Raw genomic sequence first — 14,344 nt, forward strand, 5'->3', positions numbered from 1 at the left:
AGAGAAACACTATATGTGAGAGATTCTAGCATCTTCGTTACTGAAAAGTTATGGCTCCCACCGCCAATGAATAAATTGGCGACCATGCTCACGAAAAAGTCTGCTGGAATCCTGGACCGTCAGAGCTGGGAGGGACTTTATATCAGAGAATGCCCGAGATTGGAAGGATCTTAGAACAGAGAATGTCAGAGATGGAAGGAGTCTCAGAGATCACTTACCTCAGTCTCCTCATTTCTGCCAATGAGGAAACCAAGGTCCAATCGGTGGCAGATTCTAAGTAAAACTCAGATCTTCCAATTGCTGACTCAGGTTTCTTTCTTGTGAGTTTGGTTAGCATGATGCTGATTTTTCAGAGCCAATATCCTCTGGGCAAATATGATAAAATCCAAGGTTCTGGGCATGTAAGGATAAGAACCAGATCCTGGACTCCAGGTGACTCCCAAAGTACAAACACCCTCAGAGAAGCTTACTAGGTTCCTGTTCATTTCCTCCCTCTTTCTTCTCTTGCCCCTTCTCCTACCTAGTCTAATAGATAAAAAGAAGAATTTGCAATCAAGTAGACCTGGGTGTCAATCATTTCTCTGACATTTGCTCGCTGTGCCCGTGGGTAAGTCACTTCATTTCTGAGTCTCACTTTCCCTATCTATAAAATGGGGTCATTATAAGGGTTTTAGGTTTAGGGTTAGAGTTAGTGCTTTGTAAACTTCAAAATATTATAGAAATTTCAGTTACCATCATCATTATTAATAAATGATACCATTATCCTCCTTGTTAATTCCACTGTCCTTCTGCCCAGATAGGGCTTTGCTACTTAATGTCTCAGTCCCACAATAGAGGCCCACTCCCCACCCCCATCTCCCCAGGCACCAGGCTTGAGCAAACAGCTATTCTAGGAGCAGGCTCCAAATCCAAACAACAAAGGAGCCCATTCACCCTAGCCTAGGGGGTTCCCAATTGGTGCCATCTGTGCCAAGGACAGATGCCCTTACCGAGGGGCTGTCTTTAGGGGTCACGGGCCAAAAGTCTAGTCATGTCGCAAAAGTCCTCTTGCAAAGCAGGTATGGAAGGACCAGAGGATACCAATGGGGGGGATGTGAGGTGCGTATGGGGTGGGGAGGTAGGGGAAGGTGGGGGGTGGGAGGTAGGGGGACAGGTGTGACTTTAAAAATAGATCATGAAAAATGAAGAGTGAAATGAACAGAACCAGAACATTGTATACAGTAACAGCAAATATTGTTTTAAGAACGACTTTGAGTGAATAAATTCTTTTGAGTATCATAAATTCTCAAATTAAATATAAAGGACATATGAAGAAAGACGCTATCTACATCCAGAGAAAGAACTGATAAATAGAAGTATGCACAGAATAATTTTACATATATATTATACATTATACAGGCACTGTTGTCCTTTATTCTCAAAGAGGACCAATGGCATCAGGAGGGCGATGTCTCGACTTGCAAGTGAATTGGATTTAAGTGAGTGAGGGCTGTGCAAAGGTTCACTCTCTCTCCTCCAGAGCCACACACACACACACACACACACACACACACACACACCCCTACTTATGTCTAATGGTAGCCATCTCTAAGACAGGAGGGGGGAAGGGAAGAAAAAAAAATTTACATGATGATTTTGTGGCATATTTGAAAGAAATAGCAAGTTGTGCATAATAGATTTGCAGTTTCATATGCAATCATCATTTTTTATTGTACTATGTTACAGAAATGCTTGTTTTAGTCCATAAATTAAAAATGAAATTAAAAAATAAAAATAGAGTGTAAAACAGGAGTTTTTAACTTCCCCTCTTTGGTAATCTGGCGACACTCTCGTCACTCTCCTATTTTTTTTAAAGCATCAGATAAAATGCCTAAGATGACGATGGAATCCAGTGATATTCAAATATAGTTATTGAAACATTAAAACACACACACAAGTTCACAGACCTTTGGTGTAAGAGAACAGAGGAAGACTAGATAGTCTATGAGGTCTTGAAGCTGAATGGCATCCAGGCCAGAAATTGTGGGGGCACAGGGGAGAAGAAAGAGGCCCAGTCTCTATTCTCATGGATCTCCCAATCCAATGGAGACAACAGAGCTTTTGCTCCCAGGGAACCTCTTGCCAGATAGAGTTGAGGAGCACCTAATCCCCAGGAGCTCCCAACCTGTTTCTAAATTAGGCTATTGACCTAATTTATAAGTGCGAAAAGAATTCCTTGGATTACCTGAGTCAGGAAGGGTCAAAGGTTTCTCAGAGGGAGTTTTGAATAGGTTTTAGAAGGAAAAGATCAACAGGGGAGAATGCCACCCTGGGTCATCTTGGTAAGCTATGGACTAAGGACCTCTGGGGTTCCAGTTGGGACATAGCACTGAACTACATAAAGTCCCATACAACTTCTTGTAGTCCTCCTCAGCCTTTCTGGTTCTTTCTTACCTGAGAATGATAGAGCCTAGCTTCCTAACACCCTCCCAAAGAGGCAGGATTGGGGGTGGCAGATTGGGGCACGAGGGACCAGCCCTGGTTGGCATGGAACCCACTTCAATCATACCATCTGCCTTGGGTCTCATTAATGCCAACCTTTCCTGGAAGCTTGGGGAGGGAAGGAGAGGTGGAGCAAAGTGCTCAGGGTGCCCTGATCATCTGCCTAGTATGAGGGCAAGGGGCCCTACTGGTATCATTGGAGGGGGCAGGAGCTTCTGGTGTTTACAAGGTGACAGCCCTTGCTTCCTACTTGTCTCTGGAGCCCATTGACAAGAGCCTGGCCAGGTCGAAGTAACCCCAGAGAGCTGTGGTGGGCGGGGCCCTGTGCCACTCATAAAATAAAGAGAGGGTTTTTTTATATACAGTAGAACAGAAGAAAAGATAATCGTCCATGATACTGCAGGACCCTATGATGTATGGCTTACTTTTCTTCTGAAGTTTGTAAGTTCAACCTGTAACTTTCAAAGCTATCCTGTTAGTCTGTGCTGCTTTTTGAGCTCCCTCCTATTTGCTATTCTATGTTTAAAAAAAGATACTTTCATCATTTTTTTTGCTATCCTCTCTTTATTTCCTTTCTACTCTTCCCTCCAGTGGGTAACATGATAACCAAGGCTAGTATCTTGTGCCCCACTATCTTTTCACTCCTCCCATTGGAGAAAGAAAAGACAAACCTTTTCTTTCTTTTTTTTAATTTATTTTTTGTTTTTAGTTTACAACACTCAGTTCCACAAGTTTTTGAATTTCAAATTTTCTCCCCCTCCCTCTCCTTCCCCTTTCCCCCCAAGATGGCATGTAATCTGATATAGGTTCTACATATACCTTTACATTAAACTTATTTACACAATAGTAAAGTTGTGAAGAAGAATTATAACCAATGGAATGAATAATGAGAAAAAAGAAACAAGCCCAAAAAAGAAGGAAAAAAAGAGAGGGAGGGAGGGAGGGAGGAAGAGAGAGAGAGAAAGAGAGAGAGAGAGAGAGAGAGAGAAAGAGAGAGAGAGAGAGAGAGAGAGAGAGAGAGAGAGAGCAAATAGTATGCTTCCATCTGCATTCAGACTCTGTAATTTGTTCTCTGGGTGTGGATAGTTTTTTCCATCATGAGTCTTTTGGAAGTGTCTTTGAACCTTTTATTGCTGAGAAGAGCGTAGTCTATCAAAGTTAGTCCTTATAGATACCGTGTGTCTGTAATCATGTATAATGTTCTCCTGGTTCTGCTCCCCTCACTCAGCATCAGATCATGTAGGTCTTACCAGGTTACTATGAAATCCGTTTGCTCATCATTTCTTATAGCACAGTAGTATTCCATTACATTCATATACCCCAACTTGTTCAGCCATTCTCCAATTGATGGGCATCCCCTGGATTTCCAGTTCTTGGCCACCACAAAAATTGCTGCTATAAATATTTTTGTACATACAGGTCCCTTTCTCACTTGTATGATCTCTTTGGGATACAGCCCTAGAAGTGGTATTTCTGGGTCAAAGGGTCAAACCTTCTCTAAAAAATAAGCAGAGTCAAGTAAAATAAATTCCTGCATTGGTCATGTCCACACATATGTATCTTATTCTGAAGCCCAAGTCCAACACTTCTCAGTAATCTTGCTTCCTTGAAAGTCGGTCTGATCATCAGGGGTTCCTCTGTAACCACTAACTAATTTATTTTGTAAAGCACTTTAGCTGAGGCACAGAGAAGGAAAGTAACTTGTCTAAGGTCATAAAGATTGTAAGTAGGAGCCCTGAGACTCACCCGGGCTTGTCCCAGCTCATCTGCCTAAATGGGAGAACCAGATCAGAGGGTCGGGGATTTAGAGATCATAGGAATCTTAGAGGGTAGGTCCAGCTGCCTCATTTTATGGATGAAGAAATTGAGGAACATACAGGTCAGATGATTTACATGGCTAGTATGTGTCTGAGTCAGAATTTGAATTCTGACCCTTGGACTCCAAATCCAGGGCTTTCTACTATGATTTTTCTGCCAAATTCTCCTTCTAAGTTTACAGCCCAGTGGAACTATATGTGTGTGTATGCACACACACACACAAATATGTACTATATATGTGTATGTATAGATATATAGTCTTAGTCTGTGAACTCCTGGTATGGAAACTCCCTCCAACTCATCAACTATCCTGAGAGGTTAAATGACTTTCCCACAGTCACACAAGTAACATATGTCAGAGGCAGGGCTTTCTGCCTCCAAGGCTCACCTTCTGTTCTCTTCTCCATCCCACAGGACAAAAATAACAGGAATAATAGACTTTTTGGCTCACCAAGCGCTTTGCTTACACTGTCTCATTTGACTGTTACTATTCAACCTCAAAGGAGCACCCTCATGATAGAGTAAGAAGGGTATTCCTGGGAGGAAGGAGGAAGGGAGAAAACAAGCATTTATTAAGCACCTACTATGTTCCAGGCACTGTGTTAAGTGCTTTACAAATATGATCTCATTTGATCCTTACAACCACTCTGTGAGGTAGGCATTGCTATATTATCCCCATTTTACAGATAGGGAAACCAAGGCAGGCAGAGGTGAAGTGACTTGCCCAAGGTCACACAGCTTGTTAACTGTCTGAGGCTGGATTTGAACTCAGGTCCTCCTGACTCCAGGCTCAGCGTTCTAATCTACTGTGTCATCTAGCTGCCTCTGAAGTCTAGGGACATGACACATGCACCAACTCTGGTGAGCAATGATGCAAGCATCATTCTGTCCTTTTTAGAGGTGAGGGAACCAAGGCATAAGAGAGAGGGAATGACTTGTCCAAGGTCACACCTCAGATTTGAACTCATCCTTTCTCTCTGGCTGGAGCCAAGGCTCTTTCCAGTATGTTACGACACCCTCTAATGAGTTTTCATTGGGAAGACAGCATGATTTAGTTGAAAGAACACTGGATTTGGAGTCAAAGGATCTGGGTTCGAATCCTGATTCTTTTGCTTAGTACTTATTTGCCTTGGGCAAATCACTGGCCTCTAAGGGCCCTTCAAGCTTTATGTCTTTATTCCTATTATTCTCATCTTAATTTTAGGGAAAAATGACCGACACCTTCTTTGATCTCTATGTGCTCTAGAGTTTTCTCGTCTGTAAAATGGAGCTTGTCATCCTTGCCTGTCCCTTATTCCCAGAAATGAGATAAAGGCGGTGAAGTAGCTCTGGGTGAGTAGCAGGAGCCATGGTCCAGGGTTCTAGCTTGGGCTCTGGTCCCGACTTTGCCCCTTCGTTCTCTGTGTGACCTAGGCCCTTCCTGCCTCTGGGCCTCTGGTCCTCATCAGACCAGGGGCCTCTCTCCCAAACAAAGGTGCCTCTTCTTCAGCTGCCTTGTCTCTTCCCTCTCCACCAACCTTAGCCACTAGGGGAAAAAAGGCTCCAAGCGGGTATGGAGCAAGGGTTGCAGTCCAGCCTAATCTCCTATCTCTCAGAGGTAGCCTCTTCCCTGAGGGCCTTGGCACTGCAGCTGGACACCTGTCCCTGGAGCCAGTCCTGGCAGAAGCCAGCCTTTTTAGGGCTAGGCATGCAGGGGGTGTTACCCTGATTTATGGGGGCCATCTGATCACACCTTGGGACTGAGATCCCCATGAGCTCTGACAGGCTCCGGGAGGGGTGGGATAGCTGGGCTTGGTTCCATCTCACAACAATCTGTGCCCCTCGCCAGGCCTGTATGTGTGCCCTGCTTGGTGGGGTGGGGGTGGGGAGGACGGACAACTCCAAATACAGCTATTTCTCAGCTCATGGCACCAACTACATACTGTGGGGCAAAGACAGCACAGATAATCCCAAACTGATGAATGATCTTAAAATAGCACCTCCAATGGGCAGTTAGGGATACTGTATGGTGGGAAGAGCACTGAAAATGAAGACCTAGAAGACGTGGGTTTGAATCCTAGCTCAGAAACTTACTAGCTACATCACCTTGGCCAAGTGATTAAGCTTCTCTACACCTCAGTCTTCATGTCTGTAAAATAGGGATTATAATTACTAACACTCCCTACTTCCTTGGGAAGATCAAATGTGAAATGGAAAGTTATCAATGAGCACTAGGCATTGAGGACCCAAAGACAAAAACTGAAATAACCCCTACCTTCAAGGAGTTTGCAATTCATACAGGCAGATAACACATATGCAAATTATACACAAAATAAATTCCAGGTAGTTTTGGATGGGAGGCCCTAGCGGCTGGCAAAGGCGGGACTTCATCTCTGCCCCTGGCTCCCTTCAAGTCCCAGCTCAAAGCCGCCCTTCTACTACGAGAAGCCTTTTCCAATCTGTGTTAATCCTAGTGCCCTTCTTCTGCTGATTGGCTCCCATTCATCCCATCTGTAGCTTGTCTGTATATGGTTTTCTCCCCAGGAGACTGTAAGCTCCTTGAGGACAGGGACTATCTTTTGCCTTTCTTTGTACCTCTGGTACTTAGCACAGCGGGCACTTAATTGAATGGCTTTTGACTGAATGATGCATAGAAGGTTGAATTTGAGCTGAACTTGGAAGAAATCAAGGGGTTTCAAGAAGGAGAGAGGGCATTCCAGGCATGGGGAACAGTCTAGGCAAAGGCCTACAGATGGGACTGTATTAACGATCTCTAAAATCCCTCCCAGCTCTAAATTCTATGACCTTTTGGGACTGTTTCATCATATATAGAATTAAATGATTGAATTTAAGTGATCTTTAAGTGTTAGCTACTAAAAGAGAAAAGGGGAGAAGCTGGTTAAGAATTTAGGGTCAGGGCCTCTAGGTGGCATGGTTGATAGAACGTAGGCCCTGGAGTCAGGCGGACCTGAGTTCATATCCAGATTTAGACACTTGATATGATACTTACTAACTGTGTGACCCTGGGTGAGTCATTTAACCCTGACTGTCTTGCCCCCCCTCCAAAAGAAAGAATTTGGGGTCAACTGTTAGGAAAATATTTAGGCAAAGGTTAAAAGACCCTTGTTCTGTAATAGAGATAAGAGGTGGGACCCAATGATGTCCCAGAGGATTCTGGTTCCAGAGCTAAAGATCACCCTGTAGATGCTGCAAGGTTGAAGTTCTGCTATAGAGAAGGGTGAGGCCAGGCTGTTGGCTCCTGCCCCATGCAGGAGCACCCTGTGTGAAGCTCTGGCTAGGCTGCTATGAGGAGCCCATCCACAGTGCAGAGGAGTCATTCATTGGTATCTAAGACCCATAGACAGGAAGCTGGGCCATAGGCTCCTCAGTCTGGCTCCTCACCCTTCCCATTGTGAAGTACCACAAGGGCTAGCCCAGGTGACTCTAGGAACACTCAGCAATCTGAGGGCCTACAGTAGGTCATTCTCTATCCCCAGGAGGAGCCATACGATCTGGAGTTTTGAAAGACATAATACTCGTCTTCCAATGATTCTGCAAGATCCCTACCAGCTGTATGGGTCTATATTCCATAGCCCATCCTAGCTCTGACATCCTGTGTTCTAAGGTTCTCTGTTCTAAGGCTTTTTCAGTTTGGAGGTTCTATGTTCTTCTGGCTCTACGGGTCTTTTCCACCAATCTGTTCTAAAATCCTTCCAGCTCTAAGGGTATTCTAAAACTTCTAATTCTGACATTCTATATTCTAACATTCTTGGTTCTAAAGTCCCTTCCATTTCTAAAGATCTTCTAACAGCTTCTGTTCTAAAGCTCCTCCTAGCTTGGACCTCTATGTTCCAATGTTCTCTGTTATAAGGCCTTTCCAGTTTTGAGAATCCCTGTTCTAAGGTTCTTTCAGTTCTAAGCATCTTGGTTGTAACATTCTTTATCATAGGGTCCCATTCCAGCTCTAATAGGGTCCTAAGACTGTGTTCTCTCTAACACCTAGAGAACAACAGGGCTTCTTCCCTCGAGGGGGTGAAGGAATGATGACCTTGGAAGACCTTTGCCTTGTTGGCATGGGGACATGGAGAAGGGATCGGGCGTGGGGGAATGGGGTTAAGCCCTCAGTCACTATTAAATTACTAGAGTTTTCCCAATCACCAAAACCCAACTTTCTTCTTCTTCTTCCCACTTTATCATATCTCCTCTAGAGCTCCCTCCCTTCCCTGTCTTGTCTCATCCATATGCCCAGGAAGGGGGAAATGAGGGCACCCACTGGAACTTTTCTTTCTCACCCCTTCCTCCCCACTGGCCTTTTCCTGGCCCCTCTTCATACCCCTTGCCTGCAGCTGAAAGTTTGGCATGGCAGTACCAAGAATGCCCAACCATAAATAAACAAGTGTGTATAGTGACAGCCCTGGCTTAGGGGATTAGGAGGTCTGGTGACAGACAGCTCGCCCCAAATGCAGCCTCAATTTAGGGGGTGATAGAGCCTGAAAATTAAAAGAAACTTGTTGACAAGGAGGCATTGTGGTCCAGTGGCAGGCTCTGACAACTGAGGATGCAGGTTCACATTTCAGCTGTATCACTTGCTGGCTACGTGATTTTGGGGAAGGAGTTTTACCTCCCATGTCTTTTCCCCTCTATGCAATAAAGGAGTTGGACTAGGTGGCCCCTAAGTCTGTTCCAGTTCACATCTGACATTCTACGATATTGTCAACCACTCTCTCCTCCTTGACTATGGAAGCTCTTTGGCTTCCATAACACTCTTCTCTCTTGGTTCTTCTACTTCTTTGACTGTTCCTTCTCAATCTCATTCCACAGATTATCAAATTCCTCCCATCCACTAAGTGTTGAGTATTCCCAAGGGCTCTGTCCTCACCCAATTTGCTTCTCTGTCTCACTCTCTTTCTCTCTGTCTCTGTCTGTCTCCACTATCTCTCTCTCCCCACCTCACTATCTCTCTCTCTCTCTCTCAACCTCTCTCTTCTCTCTGTCTCATCATCATCTCCATCATCATTATCATCATCATCACCATCATCATCACCATCATCATCACCATCTCCTACTGGGTTCAATTATTATCTCTCTGCTAGTGACTCCCAAATTTAGTCTGTCTAAATTCCAGTGATACATCTTCAACTACAAGCTTCACCTGGATGTCCCAGAGGTACTTCAGACTCAACATATCCAAAACCAGAACTCACCATAACCCACCCTAAACTTCCCCTTTTCTATTGAGGGTGCCACCGTCCTTCCAGTCATCCATGTTTGCGACCTCAGAGTTAGCCTGATCTGTTACTCCCCCTCCCACCCAGGGGTGTGGAGCAAATCAACCCAGCACTGCTATTTGCCCCGTTCCTGCCGTCCCTCACCATTGTGAGGTTCAAGTGAGATAAGGGATAGAAAGGACTTTGCCAATGTTAAAGTGCCATATAAATGCCAGCTATTGTTATTATTAACCCACAATCACCAGGCCTCCCAGTCCAGTGATGATTTAATTGGCTGAGTCTTCTACTGAACTCTTCTGAGCTTAAACAATGTTTATAGAGAAATATAGGAGTGTGCTGGTAAATGTTTAGCAACCAGGCTGGGGGGTGCAGGGTATACATACATTTTTAAGTTTAATCTGTGTTAATAACACTTCCTTAAGTTTGGAAACCAATAAAGCAATCAATCGGGCCCCGAATTGCAGTAATTGAAATTTGTGGGCTGTAAATGCTCGCACTGAAAATTTAACAGTGAGCAGCTGGCTCCAGCACAGCCATATCCAGTTAGTTGCCACATCGCAACTCTACCTTCTCATCATCTCTCATGTCTGTTCCCTTTTCTTCCTCTCCCACCAAAGCGCCCTTATTCAGGGACTCATTACCTCTTGTCTAAATCATGGAGGAAGCCTCCTCATTGGTCTCCCAGCCTTTAGTCATTACCATCCCCAGCCCATCTTCCACCCACCTGGTGGATGGATATTCCTCAAATATATCTGACTGGGTCACTCTCCTGCTCAAAAAAAAAATTCATTTCAATACCTCCTTGTTGCTTCCAGGCTAAAATTCAGACTCATATTGGCATTTAAAGCCCTCCACGGTTTGCCTCCCACCCATCTTTCTATTCTCATTTCATATTTTTGACATTCACTCTGTTCCAGTCAGACTGGTCTGCAAAGCGTTTCCCATAGACAGCATTCTCTTCACCAGGGTCAGTGCCTTCATCCAGGTGGTCCTCCATGCCTGAAGTCCGCTCTGCTCATCTCTTCAGAGTCCCTACTTTCCTCTCAAGCATAGCTCAGGGACCACTTTCTCCACAAAGCTTTTCCCTATTCCCCTAGTTATTAGCGCTCTCTTTCTCCAGAAATGACTTTGCATATACTTTGTATTTATTTACCCTCCTTGAGGGCAGGGCTTGTTTTCTTTTGTCTTTGTATCTCTAGTCCCTTGTATTGAGTCTTTCACACTTAATATGTGCTTGAACTAAATTGACGACAGTGAAGGGGCTCTTTCTAATACCCAGGGACCCCGGTTGGAGGAACCTTGCCCTGGGGCCCTCTCCTCTGTGGGGGAAGGAGTAATAGTGTCTGGAATGCCCAGATGAATGGCCTGGCCTCATGGGGATGCTATTTGTTTTAGAGTAGGTTGGATTAGACACTCTCTGGGCTCCCTTTCAAATCTGGGCTTCTGTCATGGTCTGGCCAGTTAATCAGTCAACAACCACTTACTGAGTACTTTGTGCCAGACACTGTGCTAAGCATTGAGGAGACGGTTCAAGAGTGTGTTTCATCATTTACCCCTGAGAAGGTGCCTGGTAAGGTTCTCCTCTGGCTGGTATGTTTATATGTATGTCATGGGCAATACTGCTGATGGGGTGCTTGCTTGGGTGATTGGACTCCAATTCCAATGCCTAAGATGAGTCAGAATTTATTATACTGTTTGGCTCTAAGGCAAATTGGGAAAATGCATAGACCTGAAATTTGTTAACTGGGTGACCTTAAGCAAGTTAGCTCCATTTACCTCACATGATTGGAAGGTGCCTAACACAATGCCTGGCAGAGGGCAGACACTATAAATGTTAACTATTATTATTAATTCCTTAATTAGTTGTGACCAGTACACAATGTTGGCATTGATGAGATGCCCGATTTTCTACCTAAGGTAATTTGGAAATGCATTCAACAGAACTGGGTTCCAAGCACAAGCATCCAAGCACCCCAATCATTGCCAGGAGAATTGGAAAACCCTTCTTCCATCTTCTACCTCCTCCTATCTCTAGGAGCCCTATTTTAGTTACTGCCATCTCTAGCCTGGCCCCTGGAGGCTGGAGTCCCTTTTCTGACTTTCATATACTTTCACACCCAAAGAAAAAGGGGAAATGGACCAACAGGAGGAATCTAAACAACGATTAGGCGACCCCATGGTGCATAGAGCCCTAGGCCTGGAGTCCAGAAGACTCATCTTCCTGAGTTTAAATCTGGCCTCAGACACTTAATAGCTGTGTGACCCTGGCCAAGTCACATCACCCTGTTTGCCCTGGTTTCCTCATCCATAAAGTGAGCTGGAGAAGGAAATGGCAAAGCACTCCAGTACCTTAGCCAAGAAAACCCCAAATGGGGTCACGAAGAGTCAGACATGACTGAACCACAACAAAAAAACCCAAACAATCCTTAAGCCTGGGGTGCAGCTTAGTGGGAAACAACCCTCTGGTTGTACCACAGACTCTTCCAGAACTCAGAGAGGTGAAGGCTGGGGAAGGATTCTGGGATAGGGGCCCTTGGTCAGAGTTCAGGAAAGATCACTAAGGTCATCCCTGTGGGACTTTGAAACATTAGCTGCAGGGCAGCCCCAGGGGGCCAAGATTCCCAGAATCATATCTCTCTCCTGTCCTCTCTAAGGGGTAAGCTCTGGGTCTGAGCTAACCTTTCGAGAGAGCTCAGCTGAGATGCAGGGAGAAAGAGAAGCTAGAGAGGGGATAGGGAGAGAAGGATTGGGAGTAGAGGAAGCCAGGGAAAAAGCCAAGCTGGGGCCAAGGAAGACCCAAGGAGGAGGTGGCTGACAGAGAGGGGGTGAGTTGGAAAATTGGGGTGAATGGCCTAAGGGAAAGGAATGGAATTGGGGCAGCAGTGAGGGAACTTGTTGGCAGGAAAGGGACAGGAAAAAGGAGGAAAGAGATGGGAAAAGTGGGGAAAAGAGGGAGGAGGAAGAAAGGAATAGTGTGGGAATAGGCGATGAACAGAAGGGAGAAAACAGCAGACAAGAAACTAGGAAGCTATAAGGAGAATGAGAAAGGCAGAGCAAGGAGGGAGAAGTAGGAGGGGGTGGTACAGAGATAAGAACTATATATAGGGTAAGAAGCTCGGTGGTATGGAGAAGTAAGGGGCAAAAAGGAAATGGGCCAGAGCAGAAAGAGGAAGAGGAGTTTGGGAGCACAGACTGAAGCCTGTATTGGGGTAGAGAAAGAACTGTACAGGGGCAGAGGGGAGCAGAGGGGAGTTGAAAAGGACTGGGATGGGAGCAGGAAGGGTGTGGGAACAAGGCAGAGGGCTGGCGGTGGGGGAAAGACCGGGACTGGGACAGAGAAAACTGGAGGAGATTGGGAGGAAGACAGAGGCGTGGAGACTGGGATGGGGACCCAGGAGGATTGGGACCGGGATGGTAGTAGAGAGAAGAGAAGTCAGTCAGTAAACATTCATTATGCACCTACTATGTGTCAGGTGCTGTACTAAACGCTGGAGATAAAAGCAAGGCAAAAGAGAGTCCCTGATCGACCGACATGCGACCAGCAGAAGAGGGGATGTGGAAAACTGGGATGGAGAGAGAGAAATGGTACTTGAGAATTCGAGGCAGTGGAGACGGGGAAGAGAGAAAAAAGGAGCTGGGATTATAAGATAGGGCAGGTGTGGGAACAGGGGCTCACTGGACCCAGCAGAGGCCGGACGCGAGGGGGCTTCCGAAGGTGAAGAGAGGTACCGGAGAGGGTCTCCATGGGGAGGGAAGAGGGAGCCCAAGGGCGGGGGAGGTGCCAGGGAGAGGCCGTGACTAGGCAGCAGCAGGGAGGCAGGAGGCGGGCTGTCCCGGTGCCCGGGGCCCTCTCGGTGCGGTCGCAGGAGTCTGGGCAGACCGCTCTCACCTGTAGACATCGACCCAGAGCCGAGTGCCCAGTACACACACCGCCTCGATGCGGTTCCCGTATTGTAGGCGCACAGTCCGTTCCTGCGGCATCTTCCTCGCTTTCGCTCCCGGGCGTAGGGTGCTGGGTGCTGGGTGCTAGTGCTGGGTCCGCCACCTGCCTCAGGTGAACCAGAGCCAGCAGTTGTCCACAGGGCCACCGCGCGTAGTCTTATCCACAGACAGGTCGGGGGCGGGGCCCCCACCACGGCTCCTGCCTCATTGGCCTTCAGACGTGGCCCTGCCCCGGGGTGGGGACGGGGGAGGAGTACCCCGAAGAGTCCCACTAATCGCAGCAGCTCTATTGCTCCGGCTACCTCCCATCAGCCCATGCTCGGCTTGCGGAGCAGGACAGCTTCTCTTGGGGGATGGAGTGGGGTGCTCACATACATTCTCCACGGAACCCCAACATTTTCATCTCCAGCGCTGGCTCCTTTGTCCCTCCAGTCTCTGACACCAACACACCCCCACGTATCACTAACCCACATTCATGCAGGCACCCATACCTTCCTTCCCTTCCCCCTTATTGTTTCCTTCCCTTCCCCCAATAATTGTTCTGCAACAACAAATTTAAAAAGAACGTTTGCTGACACAGCAATGCCACGATTAGGTCTGTTTCCCAAGGTGATCAGGGAAAAAGGAAAAGAACCTATATACTCTAAAATATCTATAGTAGCCCTCTTTGTAATGGCAAAGAGCTGGAAATCGAGGGGATGCCCATTGGTTGGGGACTTGCTGAATAAGTTGTGGTACATGATTGTGATGGAATACTATTGTGCTGTAAGAAATGATGAGCAGGTTGGAGACCTGGGATTAGAGACACTTCCATGAAATAATGCAGATTAAAATAAGCAGAAACAAGAAAACTGAAACAGCAATACTGTTCGAAAAGTAACTGTGAATGACTAAGG

At 46.2% G+C, this 14,344-nt stretch overlaps 1 protein-coding gene across 1 annotated transcript in view; it reads right to left on the reverse strand.

Annotated features, from left to right (window-relative positions):
- PADI2 (peptidyl arginine deiminase 2) overlaps positions 1–13,622 on the reverse strand; it is a 64,090-nt gene extending 50,468 nt beyond the window's left edge. The window contains exon 1 of the mRNA XM_036746181.1: positions 13,396–13,622. Within this exon, the coding sequence (XP_036602076.1) occupies positions 13,396–13,487 (92 nt within the window). The 5' untranslated portion in view covers positions 13,488–13,622. The remainder of the gene's footprint in view (positions 1–13,395) is intronic.
- Between the last annotated feature and the right edge of the window lie 722 nt (positions 13,623–14,344).

Source organism: Trichosurus vulpecula, chromosome 2 (assembly GCF_011100635.1).
Source record: "Trichosurus vulpecula isolate mTriVul1 chromosome 2, mTriVul1.pri, whole genome shotgun sequence".
NCBI classification, from domain to species: domain Eukaryota; kingdom Metazoa; phylum Chordata; class Mammalia; order Diprotodontia; family Phalangeridae; genus Trichosurus; species Trichosurus vulpecula.